The 25356-nt window shown below is 37.4% G+C and overlaps 1 protein-coding gene across 3 annotated transcripts in view; it reads left to right on the plus strand.

The window, feature by feature from the left end:
• The window catches only part of LOC149537618 (protein SABRE-like), a 264963-nt gene that overhangs the window by 202749 nt on the left and 36858 nt on the right, over positions 1–25356 (plus strand). For all 3 annotated transcript variants that reach the window (XM_089798989.1, XM_089798990.1, XM_089798991.1), the window contains 2 exons: positions 11291–11392; positions 11491–11715. In XM_089798989.1, coding sequence (XP_089655115.1) covers positions 11291–11392; positions 11491–11715 — 327 coding nt within the window. The remainder of the gene's footprint in view (positions 1–11290; positions 11393–11490; positions 11716–25356) is intronic.

The following is a 25356-nucleotide window of genomic DNA, read 5'->3' on the forward strand; positions in this document are numbered from 1 at the left end:
TAAAACCTGAGTGAAAAATAAGAAGCAGATGGTATGCTGGTCTAGGCCGCCGGATACCTCAAATGGAAACATCACTGAGTTAGGGAATACAGACTCAAATAATGTTAATGTTAATATCATAAGGATGTTGAGCAGATTAGAGTCACAAAAGAGCTTAGCAGGAGTTGATAATGACAATTCCTTCACGGATGAAGAGTTCGATGAAGGGGGTGTGGTTGATGAATTGGGGGTGATTGGTACCAGGTGCATTAGCCAAACTGCTATGGATTTTTTGGACAAAGGCAAGAGCAACAGGGGCAGAAAACCAAACAAACAAAAGCGGGAAGTGGAAGTTGCTCAAAAGGGCGTCAGAAGTGTGGCAAATTTCTTCAAGAAGACAAGTACCAAGGGAGAAGGCCCTTGGGGAGCAATGAAGATCACCACATAGAATGTCAGGGGCCTTGACACCTTTGACAAATACAGGATGGTACATTGTTCATTTACAATAGACAAAATGTAATGAAGAGGATGGTGAGAAATTTGTGCAATTTTCCAAGGGTTGGACAGGTATTTTCCAGGGAGCTATTGGTACTGCAGGTTGTCTTGGCATATTATGGAAAGCACACACAATCAACTTTACTCCAGTAAGCAACAGCTGGTTGGGTAAGAAGCAAATTTAATTTGAAGGTACTTTTGTGGAAGTCTACAGTTGTACACAAACAGTGGAAAAGGTTATGATTTGGGAAGAACTCTCAACAGAAATCCTTCCCATTAACAATGAAAGATACGTCGCAGGAGGGGATTTCAACATTATTATGGATTTGAATGAAAAAAGTGGCGTCATTGGCAAAATATCTAAGGAGATACTGAACTTCAGGAAATTTGGGAAATGGATAAACGCCATTGATTGCTTACTAAGAAAGGTTTGGTTCACTTGGACCAATCAGATGAACAGGGTTTACAAACATTGTTGAAAAGTTCGACATGTTCTTGTATGGTTCACAATGGACTGCAGGAAGCATTCCCATCATTGCTAAAACATTTCCTATTGGTGTCTCGGGCCACTTCTGATTCAATCAGAAATTGGATTAGATAATCAATGGGGCTGTGGATACTTTAAATTTCATAGCATTTGCTGGAGGGAGAGTTCTCTCAGGCAATCACTGCAAGATAACCAAGGGGACAACCAGCTATTGCTTTGTTAAAAAACTGCAGCATCAAGGGAAAGCTTAGGATTTGGAGCAAGGAGGTTTTTGGGAAAATATTTAATAAAAGGGAAGCTGTGGAAAGGGGATTGGAGGAAATAAATGAGAGAATAATAAGATACGACATGAATTAGATGGATTACTTCAAAGAGAGCTGAAAACAAATCTTTCTTCAATTCTTACCAAAGAAGAAATTTATTGGAAGGATTAGGCACAAGAGCTATGGATTAGGGAAGGAGACAAAAATACCAAGTACTTTTATGCATCAGTTAGAGAAGAGGAGTGCAGAATCAGATTAAAGAAATGCAAGACCTCAATGAGGGAATGTGCAGACATGAATAGTGTTGGAAATGCTGCTCTGGAGCTCTACAAAAGTATTTTAAATGCTGGAAAGTCTTTGGACCCAATGGCCAAAGCAGAGATACTTAATGCTATACCAAAACTGATATGTGAGGAAGATAATATAAATTTTTTAATGTCCAACAAATGACGACAAATTGGGTTAATGGGACTGCCAAGAGTACAACAAGGGACCAACACACAACAAGGGCACCAAACGGTGTCCGAGGAAATAAAGAGGAAGAAACCAAAAACAAACTACAAGCACAACCAATCAAGCAAGACAAGTGAGAACAACAGGAGCAAAGTGGATTCCAACTAGGAAACTTCACAACACCTAGGAGATTGAAGTCCAAATAAAGAACATGCGTACTGAGGGGTAAGACAAGGAACAAGGATTGGCCTTGAAATGTCTCCAAGATGTTTTGTAGGACGATCACTACTAGGGGATCATGGATAATGTGTATCACTATTGAAAGAGCCCCTGTGGGGTTTAATAGATTTAGTAAGACTAGGGGAGGAACCAAGTTGGTGTTTGGTTCCCTGAGCCAAGGGGAGCCCCACAAAGAAGGAAGTAATAAGCCGGAAAGAGTATGACCATATAGGAGTCTGGTGCTGAAGTGTGTGGTTCAAAAGCCTGGTAGCCTTTTGGACTATGTTCCCCCAATTTTTCAGGATGGGTTTCCGAGATGGCAATTTTTTTCGCTAATTTTGGGGACAGGGCAGGGGGGGGGGGGGGGGGGGGTGGTATATATCAATAGGGAAAATTAAAACATATAGAGAAATTTAAAATATTTATATGAAAAGATGGATATAGCATGTGCTTATACATAGAAAAACCTTAAAATATAGGAATCAACAAAATTCATATGCCAAATTTGTGTTACTTGGAGAGTCAAAGTCTCCTACGTGTCTCCAAGTCTGTGAGACGTTTTCGAGATGATGACAATTGAAAATATATCAGGGATGCGTTAAAAATATTTTCAATGATTTGAAGAAGTTGGAGAGATCTTGAGACTCACTAAAAAGACACTAAAATCTCCTCTTGATCACCCTCGTAGGGATTGACCCAAGTCGTGTGGATGAACCATCTATAAATGTTGGTTTTGATGCACTTGTTCAACCCCTATCTAAGGGGGAGGAGAACTGGGGGGGTGGGGAAGGCAAGAGAGTATTGGAAAGGGGAGGGACAATCAATCTCGATACCTATGGAACCAATAAAAATAGAAATCCTCCTAGAGAAGGCAAAAGGAACAATGGACTCTCGAGGAAGAAGGTTGGGAAGGGATACCTGCAACACCCCTCACAAGAGTCAACAAAACCTTGAAGACAATGAATAAACCAAATCATATCCAAGATGGCATCAAGTCTAAAAGGATGGTCCCCAAACTCTGCGAGAATAATATGATGTAGGATCAAAAACTTGCACCTGATGATGCGCTGAAGAAGAAAAGTTTGAACCCTCTCCATAGAAGCCTAGTTGGACTCCAAGAGGGAGGTCCCCCACACAATAGAGCTATAGATGATAGTAAGTGTGATAATTGTGTCCATTAAGGTCATCTTGGATGTGGTGTCATGAAAGTGATGTTGAAAACATTGCCTCTCATGGAGGGCCAAAGAACCATGCCCTTGTTGATATGTGACTAAATAGAGGGTCTCATTGTTGAATAGAGGGCCAAAAAATTTGACCCCCAAGTATGTCTAGGATGAAGAGATCTCCACCTCCTCACCTTTGAAGTAGAAGTGGAGGTAAGAAGTTTTGAGGTCATTGAAAGCCATAACATTTGTCTTCCGAAGGTTTATCGTTATATGTTGTTGGTCGTAGAATAAAGTGAGACCGTCTGTCGCTATAAACCCTCAAGAGAAGAGGTTGAGAAGACAACATCATTTGTAAAAAGTAGAATAGAGATCAAAACCTAGTAGAGGAGGCAATCATCATTTGGTATAAAGTTCTCCCATAGGAAAGACCAACTCATCAATGTTGATCCCAACCAAGGTGGGGGACAGGGGGTAGCCTTGCTAAACCTTGATAGTACTCATGATAAAGTTGAAGAGCTCACAAGGGGTCTTGAGACGGCCAAGGACCCTCTCAAACAACCTCATAATAGTAGTTAAACGGGTCTCTAAAATACTAGTATCCTTGAGTCTCTAAAAGAGGGTTGATCTCAGAATGGAATCGAAGGCTTTGCGGAAATCCACAAAGCAACAATAGGCCTTTGAGGAGTTGTGTCAAGCCTCCTTAAGCCTAAAGGGTCAAAAAATGTTGATGGTACCATATATGGAAGAAGTTTGAAATGTGGTATTTGATCTACTTCTAGATATTTGCATGGTCTTGGAGGAGTTGAGGACTAAAGGAAAGTTAGTCAAGGAGCTGAATAATACAGTGATGGTAATAATTTTCCAAGAAGGCTAACTACAGATCCCTGAACAATTATAGGCTTATTGCTTTGTACAATACAATTTATAAAAATATAGCCAAAGCCATGGAAAATAGATTGAAAAATATTGTGAGCATACTAATTTCAATTAAGCAAAATTGTTTCACCCATGGTAGAGATATCATGGACAACAATTAAAATAGTGCAGAGACTATACACTTGATGAAGACATCCGAGAAAGTAGGAATGGTTGTCAAGATAGACATCTCCAAAGACTATTGCAAAGCTCAATGGGAGTTTGTGAGCAACGTATTAAGGAAATTTGGGTTTAATGATAGCTGGATCAGGATGGTGGCAACATGCTTTGAATGCCCTCACTTTTCAATTGCAAACAATCGGGCTCTGTTCGACTTCTTGAAAGGCTCAAATGGGGTTTAACTTTGTTTCACCATTTCTTTGGTCTATAAAGATTGATGGGTAACTAGGAAGGTTTTTGTATCCATGAGGATTCAAACCCAGTTACACACTCCCAATTTGCAAATGATACTATGTTATATGGTGAAGCTACTATAAGAGAAGCAAAGACCGACAATATTCAATGTATATGCTAGAGTTGTTGGCTAGCAAATCAATGACAATAAGACAATTTTTTTTCATAAATACGAAAGAGGCTTTTCAAGTAAAGATTGCTCGTACTCTTGGCTGCCTTATGGAAGGAAATAATCTCCAAATGTAGGCAAAAAATGGAGGCTTGGAAACACAAATGGCTATTGTTACCAAGTAGAATTCTTTTAATTAAGTTTATTCTTGCTGCTACACCTATCTATGCAATGTCATGTTTTAAACTATCTTCCAAGGCTATTCGTGCTCTTGAAAGCTTCTTTGAGCAATTTCTATGGGAATGGGCTAATGATGCGAAAATAATTCCACTTATAACTTGGGACATTGCTTGCAATAAGAGAGAAAATGGAGTCGGGCTTAGGAAAACGGAAGGTCAAAACATTGCTTTGGGGGCCAAATGAATATGGAAAATGTACAGGGAACCTTGAAAGTTATGGTGCACAATCATACAAAAAAATATCTTCATAATGAAAACCTAAAAAAAGAACTTGCATATTTAATCTCATAGGGTGGTTCAGCAATATGGAAATTTATGAAAGAATGTCAAGTAGTGACTATTGACCATCTTACTTGGAAGACTGGAAACGAAAAACATGCCCGGTTTTGGAGAGACTCATGGAATAGGTACGAATGACTTGCTGATTTGTTTGAGTGGCAAGCCTAGGTAATCGTTATGGAATTAGAAAAGTGGTGGACGGAAGTTTGTCATCAAATTAATTTCAATTCCTTAATTGCCCTTTATTTTAACAATAAAGTAAACTAGCTTCCTATTCACATGATAGGATTCAACTATTATAATTGATTCACTATATTTTCATGATAAGCCGTAACTTTCATTTAAGTTTAACCAAATAAATTACACAAGAAAAATGAAAGATATCTAACTGAACAAATAACTACCATTTCATATAATGCAAAAAGTAAATGTAACTGCATACATGTTTATAGCAGAAATTGAAATAGGACATGAAAGGAATTGTAAGTTACTAGCTAAACTCGAGTCCCATCAAGTTATGCAAAGCACACCCCAACAATCTTGTACAAGTCTTGAAAAATGGGGGAGAGGAGAAGCATTGTCAGAGGCTTAAACTCCCAAAGAAAACAAGATAATATACATTAGATAAATTAACTTGAAGTCAAACTGATTGCATGCATCGCTTAACTTGGTTGGCATTGTTCATATAATCCATCATACTGGATAGCTTTAGCATATGTAATTAATCATTCAATCACAAATGTTAATCTAACTAGCATAATTCATATTATTTTGAAATTCATTTATGCTAATAACCTCGATCTCAGAGCTTTCAAAACATAAGAAATGAAAGGGGTAAAGTGCAGAAGGACGCACGAACTAGCATACTGCAAAGGTAGAAGTATGTCTAGTCCTGATTGCTGGATGGTAGCTTGTTAATGGCCTAGATTGGCTCCTCCAATTGTACAAATTGATGTTCTGGTTGTTGCTAAGATCGTTGAGTATGAAAGAGGGAAGGTTGCAGAGTTTGGAATGGCTTGTTGTATCATATCTCACTTCAGGCCATGCTCAGTTTACAAAATTATAATCTCCAAGAGGAGTTTCATACAAGGTGACTGGAAAGGTGGCAACATTAGTTACAATCTTGATTTGAAAATTCAAAAACCAAAAATAAAAGGTAGTTGGGCACTAGAATAAAAGGTCGATCGACTCAATAATAATAAAGTATTGACATAAGATGGAAATAATAAATTTCTTCTTATGTGGAATGTCCCCATTTTTGTTGGCATCAGAGTTTTAGGGATTAGCCTATTATTGTGATCCTCATAGGCTAATTATTGTGGATGGAGGGTCTTTTGTGGCAATGGCTTGGCTTGGGAGGGTCTTATCTTCTCCAAATTTCAGTAAGCTATAGGTTGATCTTCGTTTGGCTTAGATCGGACTTCGTTTAGGCTTAGTTTTGTGTACTTACTATTTGTGCTAAGTTGGTGTTGATCAAGATGGACCCTTTCTATTTTGGCAGGTTGGTGCCCACATGCCCACCTCCCTCTTTTGGCAATGCTCCCCCCTCCCCTTCATCGCGTTCTTGCAAGAAGAAATTTACCATAGTAATAGCATATTTTCAAATCATTTAATGAAATCACAATTTTATCATAATAATAACCATGTTAACTAACCATTTCCAATTGATATAACATCATAATGATTAACAAATATTTATAATTCCCATGAAATTATAACGAATAACCAACAATTCAATTTCACATGAAATCATAACGAATAACTAATTTAACCAACCAACTCCAATTCAGGTGAAGTCTCAACAGCTATATAGAATATTTAAATTTAAATAAATAGGGGATGTAACACTCATCCGGGAAGTGACATCTTTTATTGGACTCCAATAAAGCTAGCAAGTATGAAATGGGAGGATAAGGAAAGAGTAAATGAAATTCTGCAACATAGGAGAGTAGTGATTATTGATCAAAGGGACATGATTATTTGATGTGCTGCTAGGTCCAGAGAGCCTAATGCAAGACTGAGATATCAATTATACACCATGCAAAGAGAGACAATAGAGTGGCCAACACAATTATGTAGGGATAAACTTGTGGCTCCAAGAGCTGGAGCATTCTTATGGATGGTTTTACACGGAAGACTATTAATTGGTGAATGACTAAGGACTTATGACATTCTTGGCCCCAACATGTGTGTCCTTTGTAAAGGAGACCTAAATCATCTTCTATATGACTGCCCCTTTGCAAAGCAATGTTTGATCTGATAATGTCAGGAGTTGGACTGTTTTGTGGCATGGGATGAAAATCTTATGACCAGATTGAAAGGATGGGCACAAATTGACAAGAAGTCCCTATAGGGCTCATTATGTATACTATGGCAGATTTGGAAAGAAAGGAACCAAAGGATCTTCGAAGGTAAGAGGCAAAATTCAGACAAAGTATTTGCAAAGATAACAAGTAGCATTTCTAAGATAGCGAGCAACAAAGCAAATATAAGGAAGGTAGAACATATTTGTGAATGGGACAAAAATCAAGTGGGGTCTTATTCACCCATTCCCCCCAAATATAAATACCACCACAAAAGCAATTAGGAGAAGTGCTTAATGGCAACCACTGATAATGGAGAGTAAAAATCAATGTGGACAAGAGGAAGCTAAAGGAAATTTGGGAAAGCTCGGTTATGGTTGTATTCTTAGGGATCATTATGGGAATGTAATTGTTGCCTTACATGGGTATATTGGAATAGATACAAATAATGTGGCAGAAATAACTTGTTTCGAAAGGTCTAAAGACTTAGTTACTGGTTCGAGTTTGATTCGAAATACGGGTTCGAAGAACCGGTTCACCAGTATGACAAAATTTTGGAAAGGGTTTTGGGTTCGTTTCTACAAAACCATGCAATATATATATACACATAGATACATACATACATATTTATGAAGGCTAGTAGCATAAGTTAAAATTAGATTGTCACATAGTATCATAAAATCATATGATTTAGTCATTTAAACAACAAAAACACCGCGAACTTTAAACTTGTAGTTGTAATCATAGCATCATTACAAAGCATTGTCCAATTGATTGGCATATCTTAGGCCTTGCTAGACAAGTTGAATACAAACAAGAGAGCTCCTTTGTCAAAAGCCTTGTTTATTACAATAGGCATACAACAAGCACTCGGAAAGAAGTGTATCATGTTATAAAAGAGGCAGAGTTATACCTGCAACATTGTTTTATCCGTCAATGATGGATTTATTCTGTTAATGTCTACCCTTGGAGAAGCTCCCTGTCTCCACATTCATGATCTAGTCTAGTCCATTTTGTAATTAATCATACTTTATGTCAAAGATGCAATCTGAGATGCCTACATATAACATCTTGTAGGAAAACAAAGGAGTCGATACACCAAATATTTTTGAACCCTAGGCGAATTTTGAACAAATTGTACCCTAATTTGGTGCTGGTTCAAACCAATACGTGGTTAGGAGGGCAAAGTGATGAATCCTGGTAACTAAATCTAAAGATTGTGCGGAGAATCGAATTTGATTGGTTGACATTGAAAGTGACCCACAAATTGTCATCAACGCAATCAAGGGAGTGAGTGTTGTGAACTGGAGGATGAATGACTGAAGGTGTAATAGAGCTTCTGGAAGGGATTTCAAATCACATACTACCCCATGTATGTAGGGAATCAAGTCATGTTGAAGATTTCCTAATGAACATGGGTATATACTATATTGGAATAGATATGATTAATGTGGTAGAAATAACTACTTCTTAGAGGACTAAAGATATGTGCAGAGAATCAAATGGGATTGGTTGACATTGAAGGTGACTCACAAATTGCCATCAACACGATCAAGGGAGCGGATGTTGTGAACTGGAGGATCAATGGATAGATGAAGGGTGTAATAGAGCTTCTAGAAAGGATTTCAGATTACACACTATCCCATGAATGTAGGGAATCAAATCATGCAACAGATTTCTTGGCAAACATGGGAGTAAATTCTAAGGTTTGCGAAAAAGCTTTGGACATTGTCAATTTACCAATAGATCATTGGCCCATTCTCAAGACACCATAAGGAATTTGGTGGATAGGGTGGGCATCGAATGAGGTACCAATGGGTATTGGTGGCCATACTTTACTCTAAATTATGCCTTTAGGTCAAAGTTTGGAAGAGGAAGGACAATATTAAACTAAGCACATGGGCATGCAAACCAAATGATGCAGATCATATATATTAAAGTTAAATTTGACTACAACACATGGAATAAGTGCATCGTGCATTACAGTCTGAGAATAAAGGAGGAGAAAACGTTTTTTTTTCAAACATGGAAGTGGGCTAGGCGCGATACACATGAACTTGGAGACATCCTTTACCTAGCAATATTGGAAACAACAGCTTGCAATACCGATCCGAATGGTTATAAATTGAGGTCTCTGCATTTATTGGGCATACAGGAAACAATGGTTCACCATTTTGGTCTTAGTTGGATGTACAGAGATGAGTCAATTTTGGACCAATGCAAATGTTCCCTTGTAATGAGGGAGGGTGCAATATTCGAATACATTGTGAAGGTCGCAACATGATACCTCAGAGACGAAATTGGTACGATGGCTTAATCTATGAAGCCGTTTTATGCCGTCTGGTGAACATAATGTTGTTAAAGGAATGATGTTTTGAAAAAAAAATTACAAATTTGTTAGACAGGTGTATAGAGAGGCTATGGCCAATGCTATCTTGGAGTTGTAAGCTTTGTCAAGTTATGTGTCATCTACCATAATTATGTGTCTTATGAGTATCGAGAGAGGAAGAGCAGGAAAAGATGTTTCATTGAGAATATCTAGGAAGTGTTGCGAGATGGCATAATTAACAACGATCTTGGGTGTTTTTGTAGGATGTTTGTCTCTAGAGTTCAAATGGCTTTCTGCATATGGGTAAAATAAGTTTATTGAAATTAGTCGACTTTGGCCTAAATCATCAAAGCAATAGGCAACTAGAGTTGGATCAGGTCTGGTTTGTATGAATGATTATGTTACTCATTGTAATGGGAACTGTCCCCTTTTGAAAGCACTTTTCTATAAAAGAATGTACAGATGAAGTTGGCCGACAAGAATATAATGAAGAGATAATAAATGCTCTTCACAAAGTCAGCCAGTAATGATAGTGGAAGGATAGCGATTTAGTGGATTCTAGCCTTAATGACCTACCTTATTTTAACATTGACATTGATTGTACATAATTGAATAATCTCACTGATAGTCATTTGACATCAATGACAATATGTCTTCTCGCCTTTGACATCAATGACAACTTTTAACGTATACTTTATAGGTTATGGATCTTAGTTAAAATTTATTAAGTTATTTTATGAGAAAATTTAATCGTTTTCCAAAATGACCAAGACATATAACATGAAGTAATTTATGTCTTATATATGCTTTGGAACCAAAACTAGGAAAATGGGGAAATAACACTTTTATTCTGCTTCTCATCTTATCCCTATAAAAGTTGAACATAACTGATTCTTTTTGCAAAACAGTGTGCTAAATATAAATCAAAATAGTAGCTCTCATTTTTGGGTGGATGATACAAATTAAACATAATTTGAGTTGAAACTTAAAATTGATCTTATATTCATCACCATAATGTGTTTACAATTTTAAAACTGGTCCTTAGTTAATAAAAAAGAACGAGAAGATACAACATTCAATAATCTCCAAACAAATAACATTAGGACATGCATACCAGATCAAGGGCATAGTGTTGACATGTAAAAGTTATCCTGTAAGTTCTTTAGGGAGGCACAAGATGGCATGCCCTAGTTATTTTTACTTTAGAACAATTTGTTAAAGGCTGTAATTCTCAAGTTAAGAAATACCTATTTACATTTCTTTGTTACTTCATGTTGCATTTCGTTTGTTAAGTGACACAAACCCTGAACAATTGTATTCTCGTCTTTTTTGTAGTATGAGCTTTATTAAAATATACAAAACCTAGATCCACTTTGCATACATTTTCTCTAAAATGTCCTTACAACGTGTATAAAGGATTTACATTTGAATGTATATTGTCGATGCCTGAAAAGCACTCTCAATCTACTGTTTGCATCAGCTTCTAACATTCAATGTCTCATCCTTTCATCTGATTTTCATTGTTCTTTACTACAATATTTTACACATGGTAAACACGAATACAGAAGGTTTTAATAAGTGTCTTCCTTTTGTTTCTTACTTCTGTTTATACATTTTTAACTAATGCAAGCTTTGCACAGGTGGACATATACCCATTGAGAATATATTTGACTGAAACAATGTACAAGATGATGTGGGAGTATTTCTTCCCGGAAGAGGAACGAGATTCACAAAAGCGTCAGGTGAGTCTCCAATTTTGAGTTATATTTAATATTTGATCATTTATATTTGATGATGAGAGATTTCCCTGCTACTGACTCATTCCATTTTCAATGAGTAGGAGGATTGGAAGGTTTCCACCACCGCTGGCTCAAAACGTGGTAAGAGAGGGTTATCTTCTAATCAGGAACAGGCTTCAACATCAAGTTATAGAGCTAGAGAAGGGGACATCCTAACTAGGAGTAGTGCACCAGGGACACCATTAGTTTCACTTGGAAATAAGCAACCCTTTACACATGGTGATCCATCTCAACTAGGCTTCCTAATGGCTTCACATATTCACGAGGTATTTTTTTCTTATACTATCTCCACCCTGTTTGTAGTGTGCATTCTTGTGATGTTACTATGGGCATGATCATTTTGTTATTTGTGTTTGTTACAATTTGAAATATTGCTTAATATAATTCTTCAACCAAGGTCCAATACCACGTGACCAAATTATTCCCATCTATTGAACTTTCGCTTTTTGTCATTTTGACTTCTTTGATATTATACCTTTGAATCTTTGATTGCCCAAAGTTTTCTCGCTCCCTTTTCTTTCAAGATGACTTAGATCCTTAAAATTGATCATTGTAAAAACCCTGTCTGGTTATAGCTAAATCAAGCATCAATTTATTTTACATTGAACGATTTGACATTACATCAAACACTTCCCAAGCAAGCATTTGATACTACTGTAAAAATTCTACAGAATTATTGATGCTAAGAACAGTGTTTCTATGCTTTTGTTTTATTTAATTTCTTAATAGATATGATGAGTACATGGTAAATACTGAATCTAACCTTTCAACTCTAGAATTACATATAACTATATTAGTGGAAAGAGTGGCAGCATTGATTAAATAACGAGAAGCCAAATTTCTAGAATTTAACAATGATGAAACCTGATTTACTTCATAACACCAATCTTTGCATTTTCCGGTAAAAGGAGGACCCAAGAAATAAGTCAGAGACGGTTCCTTATCACAGCCTCTCCATTATCAACTTCAATGCAAGCTAGTGATACTAATAAACATGACTGGTATTAAACTGCATTACTCCAATTGCAAGTCACAGCCAGGAAAGAAATGGCATCCAATTGAACTGCAGATCATAGTTCAGATATATGCAAACCCTCCAGTATAAAATAACCCTCCCGAACAATACAATACCACCTGCTGTAGTGATTGCAGTGCTCCCAAAGGCTGCCGCAGGTCATAAAGAGTAATAACGCTGGTCTAGAAATGGGTGGCAGCTCACCTTGATTCAGCCGCAAGCTTCTCAACATGCACAATAATCTGCAATTTATAAATACAGGCCCAAATTTCCAAACACAGGCCCAACCAATGATTGCTACAATGCACATGGCTTCTACTTGCAGGTGCGATTTCCAGATTTAGGAGATTCCACTTGAGAATGAAGAACAACACTCAAATAAGTTCCCAGCCAATTCCTCTAGATATGAATGTTAATACCAGCATCCGCAAATCAATCCTTTCCCCAAACCAACAATCTTTCCAGTAGTATTCTCCCTAGCCACAGCATGCTATAGTAAGGAAAATATCTAGCAAATATCAAATCCACTACACTTAAGCAGTGGAATGAAAACACTTCTTAGGTACAGTGATGAACAGTAGAGAAGTTCGGCAATCTTAGCTATACCTCAGCAACTAAATTGCAAATGCAATTCTCATAATTTCCAGCCCTTATACATCAGCAAGGGCATACAGTTTAGAACCGAGGAAAAAGCCACGAAGGCACAAAATCAAATATATAATCAAGCATATTTTTCTTTTCGATGAAAAGAGCTCTCATTTATAAGTTTTTCGTTGGCAAAAAGTTTTCATAAAATTCCACTTTAGAAAACATGGAAGTTTCCCAAAAGAACTCAACGCTAGAAACTTTCCAACTTGCTTCTTAGAAATATCATTTTAAGTCATTATTGTAATAATATAAACATTATTATAATAACGCAACTCAATGAATAAATAAATAAGAGCTCATATAATTATTAACCTAATCAACTGCAGGTGACGACCAACTGCCAAGCCATCCACTGCGCTGCTAAAAATAACAATTGCCCATAAGAGACTTACTAAAAATAGTAAGTAATCAATTGAGACCCCCCAAAACACCTTGTCAGCTCACGAGGGTCGCTATGATGAGCTAACTCAATCAACTGCACAGACTGGCAAAAAACGGGGACATTGCAATCCTCCCTCCCCGAAATTGCTTCTCCACAAGCAATCCGGTATGAAACAAAAACCTCCACCAGAATCCCACAAGAAGCATGCGATGTCTCCGTCCTCACTAAACCAACTGAATGCCAATGCCATCATCAGGACCCATAACATAACCTACAATATGGCACCGAATATCTGTGTTGATGATGTAAAAGTTGGAACATCACTAATTGGCGAATTCATAGGAGATTTCAACATACTTTCCTTCATTATGCCTACCCAATCATCCTACAAACAATCCAACTTAGGCTCAGGCCAACTTTGTACCCGATGCAAATCTTGAACATGTGAGTCAAATACCAAACTATAAATACTCATCATAGTATAATTTCTATCATCAGTATGATCATCTTCATCGACATCCTCATGCTGTTGTGATGACTCATCCTCAATCATATTAGTGTAAACCCACATACTATGATTCGCTGCTCCCTTTGGCCTTAATGCACAAGTATGACCCCTAAAGAAAGGCCCCTTACACCAAAAGCAAAACTGTCGCCTCCTCAAATCTTCTCTAGAAGTGTCATTAGATCTCCCCATTGACTTGCACTTGTCCTCAACAATTGGTGGGGACTCCTCATCATCAAGCGGAAGAGAAGAATATTTCAAAGCAACTTTGGTTTGATATGAGGACTCCAAGTCACGCGTCTTCCTCATCGCTAACAGTAGAGAAGATGTGTCTAGTGACTTCACCCATCCATGGAGTGGCTCAGTCAATCCCTCCGTGAATAATATCACTTGTTTGCGCTCTGAAATGTCATAAACCATGATAGAAAGCCTCTGGAATTCACTAATGTAGTTCTCCAATCCACTAGATTGCTTCAGCTGAGACAACTCACGAAAGTGCACCTCTGGATCCTTACTATCAAATCTCTCAATCAGGCGATTCATGAGCTCCTGGTAGGAAGTGATTTGATCATGTTGCAAAGAAACCAACCCATGGTACCATCAGTCATGGGCAGCTCCGTCCAGATGCAACAGTCCAAATCTGATAGTGTCCACTTCAGACATAGGACGTAAAGCCAAATATGTATTGAGCTTATGAATCCATGCTCGAGCTGTAACTCTCCCAATTCCATCAAAGTGCTCCAAAGTCATCTTACTGACAACTTGTTGTAACTCATTCTGGCGAGGTCGCTGTCTCTCAGGTCCCAACCTCACTCTGGAATGCTCTTGTTTCTGAGTCAGGAACCTATCAAAATTCAAATGATCTTTAATTGCCTGTGGTAAAGCATCCCACTCTGAAAAGTGTGCCAACACATCATCAAGGCTTCTTTTCTTAGCCAATTGGACTAATGTACTTGTTTTCCTGCATCATCATTTCTAAAGAAAAAGCCTAGCCTAAGAAATTGCAACTCATGTTTAGAGGGAACCTGTGTTGCGGTGGTCTCATACTTTATGTATTATTACTGCCCATTTCCCATGGAGCACAATATAAAATTTTGTATATAACATAAGTAGTGGGGTTTCAAATTGAGATAAGTGGTATATTATTTCGGAAGTATTAGCTCTTGCTGCTGATTGTATTGGAGGCTTTCAGAAAATAAAACATATTCTCTCAAAATTAAATAGAAAATTATATTATGTAGAAACTTACCTAGAAACAATAAATAGGAGCATAACAATAAGCACACTGCCTAGCTAAGCCAGCATATAAATGAGCAAATTTTAGCCTTGATGCCGTTTGTCCAATCTCAGGTTATCCTCTAGATTTAGATTCTGTTGAAAGACCGAAACCAGAAAACAAAGAGCAAATCTTGAGCATATATATTTCCGGTTTTCAGATTATAAGCAACCAAATAACCCTAAATTTTGCTACTATAAAACCATATTTTGAATGCAGACTATCTAAATGCCATGGAGGCACCATTTGCATGTGATAAACATAAGTTTCAGTAATTTCTTTAACTCTTGTTCAATCTTTGCTGTCATGAGGAGTCCCTTTACCTGTGCTCATTTGAGTATCTTGGATGGAAATGCATGCCTACATCTTGTGGTAACTTCAACATTGCCTGTGATGGCTATCAAATTAAATTAGTTTGAAATTAATTTCTCCTTGTACCCAAGTACCCCCACCTCCGCCATTCCGCAACCTTGCTACCATTGGAATGGGGACTTGGATTTCTATTTGAATTTTGATTATTGAATGTTACTATTGGGTATGTAGTATGTTACTATGTTGAATGTTTAATGGTTTTAGTTCATGTTGCAGTTTTGCTATGTTCAAATATTTTAATTTGTTATGCGCTACTGAAACATCATTTCATACTATATGTATACTATACAACACCCCTCCCTGCCCTGTCCTCCCATTGCCACTGTCCCCTGCCTGTCCTCTTGTTGTCCCAAAAATGAGGCCCATTTTCCCCCCGTCCCGACACACCCTAGTACTGGTGTTACATTGTCTTTTATCCTTGGAAAAACCCTCCTCTCTGAGAGAAACAACCCAGCCCCCCAAAAAATGCTATTTTTGTTGATTTGAATTAGCAAACATACAATACTTCTGAATCAGAAAGTGCCTTTCTATTTTTGTTGATTTGAATTAGCAAAAATACAATACTTCTGAATCAGAAAGTGCCTTTCACACAGCTAGTCAAAATGAATGACTTTCAATCAGACTGAAAGAATGGCTATAACAGAGACTTAATAGAATTCTGCTGCTCGAGCATAAGCTACACATAGATATGATGCACACAAAGATATACTATCTCTGAAATAAGATCAACACTTGATGCAATAAAAAAACTGGAATGAACTCAATAACATCAGACCACTACTTAGTATGACTTTGCTGATATCATATAAGAACAAATACTGATGATGTTCGATCACAGTAGACAATACTTAGAATAAGCTCCACTGGCGACTGATAGCATCTGCTTCTGTTAATCAAAAAACTTGCGCATCCAATCTTAAACTGATATGAAAATTAATAATTGGAAATACACCACCACACGAACGAAAAAAGAACAAAGCCACACACGCTCCGGAGGAGATGAAGAAGGCAAAAGAAACGCTGTCATATTCTTCTTAAAAGCAATGTAGCTGACCTAAGAAACTGCCGCAAATGACAGTCATAATCTGACAGCAGGAAGACACTGGAACTATCGCTGATGTTATCCATAACAAGAATAACATGAAATAATATGCGACTCCATATGGAATCCGGACTTGCTCAATACGCAGATGACTTGAGCTATAGAACAAGATAAGAAGGTATGCTCCTGACGAAAGGAAAAATAAATCTCATGAAGACGAGTGGAAATATCTGCTGTGATGAGAACAAGCTTCCATAGAACAAACCGGCCACAAGGAGAAACACTACTGAGCTCAAGCTGTAACCAGAAGCCATGAATGAAAGGAAAGCATAAACTGAGAACTTAGAAGAAGCTCAAAACTGGAACTCAAACAATATCAGAGAAGATCTATCTTGATGCTACATAGAACTTCAACATTAATGCCCCTCAAACCTCAACTTATATATATTTCTTGACCTTAAATTATATTTTCACCTCTGATGGCTTCTAATTTACTCTCCATTATAGTCAAGAATGTTGTCAGGTAAAATCATATGTGTCGTCAAATGTGTTAGTAAGGTTAATTATGTCATGGGCCGTTACCATGGTGGAGGATTAGGTAGTTATGGGTGCGACGATTCATGTTGCACCCCCTCGAGGATTATATGTACACTCTCTCCGATGGAAGAGAGCACTATTATTATCATCAGTATAACTGGTGTTGTGCTTATCACTTGATGTAACCTTGATTGAGATTAATGGAAGATTTTGTAGTTCTTTGATGTTATCTTGTATTTATATCTGTTACAACTCTTTATCAGTAATATGCATTAAATTACCTTTATTCGTAGGTGGTAAACATTTGGCATTGTTGCCTCTACAACTTCGGGAAGCATCAGAGTGTGGATGACGAATGGAAAACAATGGGCCAATTGATAGACTATGGTGAGAGTAGTTGTCTTGACCACAAAGAGAACCCATAATTATTTGAAGGTGAATGAGAGTTGACGATTGACTTCATTAGTACTTTAGGCATCCATTGAGACCCGCATGCGAAGGGAAGTTGCATGAGAAGAAATACTAGAGAGTGTCATGTGGAGTACCCTCAGAGTAAGTCCGATGGTGGATCGCTTGATGTTCCATCTCCCTCAATTGTTGGCACAAACATTCCTTGCCCTTCAGAATTGATGATAGGAAGTCAATCGGGAGAATCAATAGCAACAAGTCTTTGAAGACTACTATCGCTGAATGGAGGAACATCGAAGGGAGGAAGAAAAGAGAGATGAAACCTATTGTAAGGGAAACATGAAGCAAACTTTGAGAGAAAAATTGAATAAAGAGAACACGCGAGTGTCATGATTATGTCATGTTGGTGACATGTATTGTACATAAATAATGAAGTAATAAAATTTCTTGTTTATGTCATGTGTTTTTTCATTTCCATACATGAGCAGAATTCATGTCAAACTTGTTAAATAAAGATAAAAGTAGAAAAGAACTTAGAAACGAGAGTGAAGCTATTTAGAGGGCTTTATCACTACAACAACACGTGGAACAAAGAAGCCGATTGAAGAGACTTGCCAAAGGACTACCAGAAGGGTTAGTGGAAGGAAACCAAACTGGTGTCATCGAAGGTGAAGAAGTTGAAGGAGATCAATACTGTAGTGAAGAATACCGCCTGGGGTACAGTAGACACTGTCAAGAATGTAACGAGACTTGATAGAGGAGACAAGGAGCCAATTAGGGAATGTAACCCTTACACCGCACACTGAGGCAAGGGAAGCCAGAAGGAAGGGGGAAGAAGAGGCCAAGGAAGTCGAGGACACTAGGGCAGTGAAGAGTGTTGGAGGGACACTGCATGATAGTCAATACAACTCGTTAGGCTCCAACCCAACCAATTTGGGAGTGTCACCAACCAAAGGCAACAAAAGTAGAAACATGATGTCTCAAAAGCAGAAACAACAAAAATTTATTGGTGAGGGGAAGGAAGATCTCGTACGACACTGTCAGACTTGTGAAACAATTTGGATGGAAAATGGAGTCACTTATAAGGATGAATTGGTCCAACTGTTTCCAGTGACCCTAGGAGGAGTTTCAATTGATTGTTACTCCCATATCAGCAAAGCAAAAAAGAGCACATGGGATGACCTGAGGAAGGCGTTTCAGATTGAGTTCCAATTGATTGAGGTCAACAACAAAATAGTTGCTGAAATCTACAGTGCGAAGCAAGGGAAGAAGGAAACCATAAGAGCATACAATTGGAGGCTCAAAGAGTCGTTTGGAAAAATAGAGAGTCGGCCGATAAATTAAAAAAAAAGAGTTTGTGGAGGGATTGAAGCCTTCCCTCAGAAAAAAAAGGAAGATGGTACCGCCCACATCATATGTGGATGCCTACCAAAGAGCCATGAAACCTAAAAGCAAAGACAAAACTTCTAAGATAAAGAGCAAGTCCTCGTCAGAGAGTGATGATGTTGGACTAACTGTCAACGTTCCCTTCGGGATTTGTGGCATGGCTTAACAGCCTCCTGTGTTCTATAAGTCTAGTGGTTTTATCGGGCATTGATAGGTCGATCTTTTGGTGCAATGACAACTCTAGCTTGTAACAAGTGGTATCAGAGCTTGGTCATAGGTTTGAATCTCCTCGAGTAACACTAAGGGTGGATTGTTGGAGTAACTGCCAATGTTCTCCTTCGGGATTTGTGACATGGCTTAACTGCCTCCTGTGTTCTATAAGTCTATTGGTTGTATCGGGCATTGATAGGTCAATCTGTTGGTGCAATGACAACTCTAGCTTGTAACAGATGACTCATTCAGACGAGCAGTAGGGATGACAAGTCGAGTAAGAACGTGCAAGCTCTTCAAAAGGATATGGAACAGATGATGAAGGAATTCAAAGCAATGAAAGGGAACACAGGATGAAGTGATGAGGGAGAACTATGGTGCATTGAGTGTAAGAATGGCCTTGTGAAGGGTTCGTGCCCGAAAAAAGCATTTTGTGACATCTAGCAAGTTATGGGTCATTCCACTTGTCCTTCATTTTGTCATCACAAAATGGAGGTAACACTACAAGACTTTTCCAATTATGTTTCATTGTTGCTCTAAGATAACTCACTATTTGATTGGCCAAGATTGATCAATCAATCGGTTCCCAATTCATGTAATGAATTTTTTTATTGAAGGCACTTGTCAAGTCTTTTTGTTTTTTCAGTTTGTTAGCTTAAACTTGATTTTTAAGGCCTTCAAAGCCCCTTTTGCGTGTTTAAGTGTTTGCTTCGATTTTTTTTGTATTTTTGTTTCTATCAATCTCTTGCTTACAATCATACCTTCTATTACATACAGTCGCCAAGACATGTTATGGTTTTACCAAACCATGTTTTGGAGATTTAAAGGCAAAACACCCATGTAGAAGGCATCCCAAACCACAATTTGAGGCAAACGTGTTTTCTCCAAAACATTAAATGCCTTCCTCAAATCCATATTTGGGCTGGTGGAGGAAAATGCTGCATGCATTTGTCCTTTCAAATGCCGATTTTGGCTTCAAATGTATTTGCCATTGCATATTTTTATATATGTAAAATGTTTGGAGAACCCCGATTTCCTTAAGAGGAACATTTTGCTGCTCTCTCATGCACATGTAATGCAAGGTTCAAACCATGATTTGCTCTTGGGAAGCCATTCAAACATGAAAATCATTTGGAAAAATGCAAGTTGCACATAGAAGAGAAACTGCAACATCATTTGCATCTCTGGACATGCATTTGCATCTATGAACTACGATTTAGAGCTAAGGTTTGAATCTTACAAAAGAAAATTCACAATTGTGGAATGAGAAAAGCTTGACTACATCAAGTTTTCAAATGACAGCTGGCAATTCATCAGAGAGAATCAAGAGGCTATCAAAGATACAACACACAGTTATCAAAGTGAATGCAGTGGCTTAGAATACAGGATCTCCCAACAATTTCAACTTTTTCTTCAAGTGTATTTTTCAGCTTTGTAGATTCAGAAGATAGATTGTCTGTAATTCATTTGTCTGTAACCCGATTACATGTACCTTTAGTCATGTAATCCAATAAATATTCTTTCTTGGTTGACTTAATCAAGGTGGTTGAGTTTCTCCCATCTTTTTCTTCCCTTTTCTCTCACTCATTTTCCTACATAAAGGAGCCTTCCATTGTTAAAAATATCTTTATTATATGCAAGAGAGCTATGCCAAACTTGTGTAAGCATAACTATGATTGTGTAATATGAATTTGAAAGGAAAAGTGAATACAAAGAGAACATTTTGTTTCGAAGTTGTGTATGGAAACAAATGTTATATAATCAAATTGGACGCTGTGACTGAAATTTGAGTTTATTGTCTTTTATTCATGGTAAACTTGTATATGTTTTAGAACATTGTGAGTACAAGAATTAATTGAATTCAAAATTGTGACTGGGAGCAATTGCGGTAATATAGACTAGAAGTTGTGGTTGTGGTTTATATTACTATCTTGTATTCATGCAATTTATTAGAATTATAGCTTAGAAATCATCTACTTCTGGATGTATGTGTGCCCCAATGGTAGAGATTTTTCTTATAGATTAGAAAAGTAGACATAGATCTAAACCGGTAACACTTTCAATCAGCCTTTGAGTTGGTGTTTGGTATCAATATCATTGTTTCCAATTGTTAGATAGAAGTGTAGTTAGAGAGATCAAACTTGCCCATTACTCACTCCATGAGTAAGTGGATCAAAGGAATGGTGAGCCTTCCCTTTAAGGTTGGAGGGACCATCTCACATGATGTGGCTGGTAACTCTATTTTGTGACTAAATTTGCATAAACTGTTAATTGCAAAATATCCACCCAACACCACCAAGGAATGCCCATACAACATGAAGATGAGGAGGTGCTCTTTGCATAGGAACAATCGTCTACCTCCAAGGTAACAAACACGATACAACATATAAACAATACTACATGATCTGGTGGGTACCAGACTAACCGACGTAGAGGGAGAGGAAATAATGACAATAGCAACAAGAGATGGATACAATATTATTCTAAGATTGTTGGAAGGACACACCACAGAAGTTGTGCTGATTGTGCGGCCTTGGAGATCATGAGGATGCTAACTATTTGAAACTCGATGTTAACCTTCTCAACATCGATGGAAGCATGGGTGACGAAAAAGTGCTTGTCCTCACTCAGGATCAAGCTAAACAAGCCACATACCTTGATCCCTATACCAAGAAGTAGAGGGTACGAGAAGCTAGAGAGGAGATTGAGAAAGCAATGGAGGTATGGAAGCATACACTTGACAAGGCAAACATTTCTAAGAAGACAAAATCAGAGAATAATATATTAAGGCAAAAGTTACAAATGGAGGTACTATTCCAAATCCAAGACCTCGTTTATACCATGCCTTAGATGAGGACAACACTATTGGGTACCTTCTCCCTACAACCTAGCACCACTGCACAAACCAACACCATACAACCAATGCATGTTCCTTGCGGGTTGGCAATGGGTCCTATGTTATTGGCAGTAAATAATGGTTGACACCTTGTGGTCGTAGAGATGGGTATCCTCAGAATTATTCTAACAAACACCATCATAGATGACAGGTTCTAGGTAAATGTCCTTCCGAAGGAGACATGGAAGACACTTGGGAAACCTACCTTGTGGCCCTTGACCTTCAATTTATTGGGTGCCGACCAACATGGAATCACACCCCTCGAGACATTAATGGGCCAACAGGTTACTATAGGAATGCAAATGTTCGTGTTGGACTTTGTTGTGGTTTCGCTCAAAAAGAAGGGATATGGTGTCATTCTTGGTAGTGGATGGTTAGTGATAGCGGAGGTCAATCACAATTGGAAGAAAAACACTCACTATTTTAAGTGGTGGATTGAAGTTTGTCATCGTCCTCCATACTGTAACATCGAAATCAATTTCAATTCCTTAATTACTCTTTATTTTATCAGTAAAGTAAACTAGCTTCCTATTCACATGACAAGGTTTCAACTATTATAACTGATTAACTATATATTCATGATAAGCCTTAACTATTATTTAAGTTTAACCAAATAAATTACACAAGAAAAATGAAAGATATCTAATTGAACCTTTAACTACCATTTCATTTAATGGAAAAAGTAAATGTAACTGCATACATGTTTATAGTAGAAATTGAATTAAGACATGAAAGGAATTGTAAGTACCAACTATAGTCGAATCACATCAGTTTTGAGAAGTAGACCCCAACTGTCATGTGCAAGTCATGGCATTTGGTCGAGAGGAGAAGCATTGTCAGAGGCTTAACCTCCTATCCATGAACCATATATACGCCCCTCATTCTCAACTAGAATGGCCCTAACCTGTGTAGGATTAGGCATGGGACACCACTTTATCTTGCCACTTGAGCATATTGGTGTTGAGTGTCAGCTATACAACCAGTTAGACTGTGGAGTCCTTCTCATCAACCTATCCATCCAACTATAAGCTATCCCAACCTCTAGTGATCATAGCAACAAGTATGCCACTAAGCTGCCTTGGGATTTACATGGGCACTTTGTACCCAACCACCCATCGCTCAACTTGACAAACAAGATGATACCCTTGGCCCACCATGAACTGAGTCTATTTATTATGTTTTCTTATGTTCATTTACCTGTTTGGTATTATACTAATTTCCACCTCGACTTGCAGGTATTTCCCATAATCATTTAATATAAGCCTACACCTTCCATCTCAACCTTGCTGGTCATCATTGATGAATCGTGGTGTGGCTGTCCATAAATCTTGGATAACTTTTGTTTTCTACGGTTAAGATTTCTCTGCCCAACCTGGACCTAGGAGATATATTAGAAAAGGTCTCGTGTAAATACAAAGGCAATATTATTTGACACGTTGTGAAGATGCCTCATCTTATCTTGAAGGCATATTACTTATAGTATATATACACCCTTGTATAAGAGTGCATAGTTTTGGTTTTCTTGTCCAATAAATTGGAGTTTTGAAAAGAAAACAAGATAATATACAACAGATAAATCAACTTGAAATCAGACTCATTGCATGCACCACTTAACTTGGTCAGCATTGTTCATATAATTAATCATACTAGATAGCTTTAGCATATGTAATTAATCATTCAATCACAGATCCTAACCTGACTAGCACAGTTCATATAATTTTTAAATTCATTAATACAAACAGGCTCGATCTCAGAGTTTTCAAAATATAAGAAATGAAAGGGTAAGTTCTGAAGGTCGTACGACTTAGCAGATTGCAAAGGTAGAAGTGCGTCTAGTCCCAACTGCTGGATAGTAGATCATGAATGGCCTGGATCAGGTTCTCCAATTGTACAAATTAAAGTCCTTGTTGCTAAGATTGTCGGGTATGAAAGAGGGAAGGTTGTAGAGCTTGGGATGGCTTGTGTCGTATCTCTCTTCAAGCCATGCTTGATTTACAAACAATAATCTCCAAGAGGAGTTACGTACAGGCTGACTTGAAAGGTGGCAGCATAAGTTACATTCTTGATTTGAAAATTCAAAAGCCAAAAATAAATGGCTGATGGGTTATAGAATAAAAGGCCGATGGACTCAATAATAAAAAAGTATTGACACAAGATGGAAATAATAATTTGCTCCTTATGTTCACACTTTATTGTATTTGCATATATTTGTATATCAAACATGTTTTATTATAATGATACCATGCTATTTACATACATTTGTACATGTACATGCATATATATATATATATATATATATAATATGTATGTATGTATGTATGCATATATTCAAATATACATGTACTTAAAATACAATGTATACACAAAAATAAATATATTTAGAATATTACGAATAATATGCACATATACATACATATTCGTAATATTCTAAATATATCTATTTTTGTGTATACATTGTATTTTAAGTACATGTATACATACATGTATGTCATATTTGAATATATATATATATATGTAAGTAGCATGGGTATCATTATAATAAAACATGTTTGATATCACAAGAAGGATTTGCGGTCAACCCAATTCATAAAGTTAATAATTGTTCTTAATTCATTTTTATGCTCAAGTGTATACTTTTATATATCTTATTAAATGTGTTGACCTAGTTAGTTCATGGTGGACGCTTGGTATACCCTTGCTTGCCTAGTTCATTTTCCCTTGGCAATGATGGTTAGGACTCATCCCTATTGACTCATTGGCAGGTTGGTGCCCAGATGCCAATTCTTTCTCTAGCAATGCTTCCCCCCTTTGTCGTGTTCTTGCAAAAAAAATTTTACCATGGTTATAGCATATTTTCAAATCATTTAATTAAATCAAAAGTTATCATAACAATAACTGCGATAACTAACCATTTCCAATTCATATAATATCATAACAATTAACTAATATTTTTAATTCCCATGAAATCATAACGAATAACCAATGCTTCAATTTCACATGAAACCATAATGAATAACTAATTCAACCAACCAAATCCAATTCACGCGAACTCTCAAGGGCTATACAGAATAGTTAAAATTAAACAAAATGGGGGATGTAACACATACCTAGATGGTGAGTGAAAAGATTGTATCTTCTTCAGGTTCGAAGTCAGACGAAGAGAAAGACAGAGTGGATGAAGGAAGGAATGGATGAAGGAAGGAATTGAATGGAGCCTAACAATGAAGGTG

This window comes from Cupressus sempervirens, chromosome 9 (assembly GCF_028749045.1).
Source record: "Cupressus sempervirens isolate cs-2001-9-10 chromosome 9, ASM2874904v1, whole genome shotgun sequence".
In the NCBI taxonomy this organism is placed as follows: Eukaryota; Viridiplantae; Streptophyta; class Pinopsida; order Cupressales; family Cupressaceae; genus Cupressus; species Cupressus sempervirens.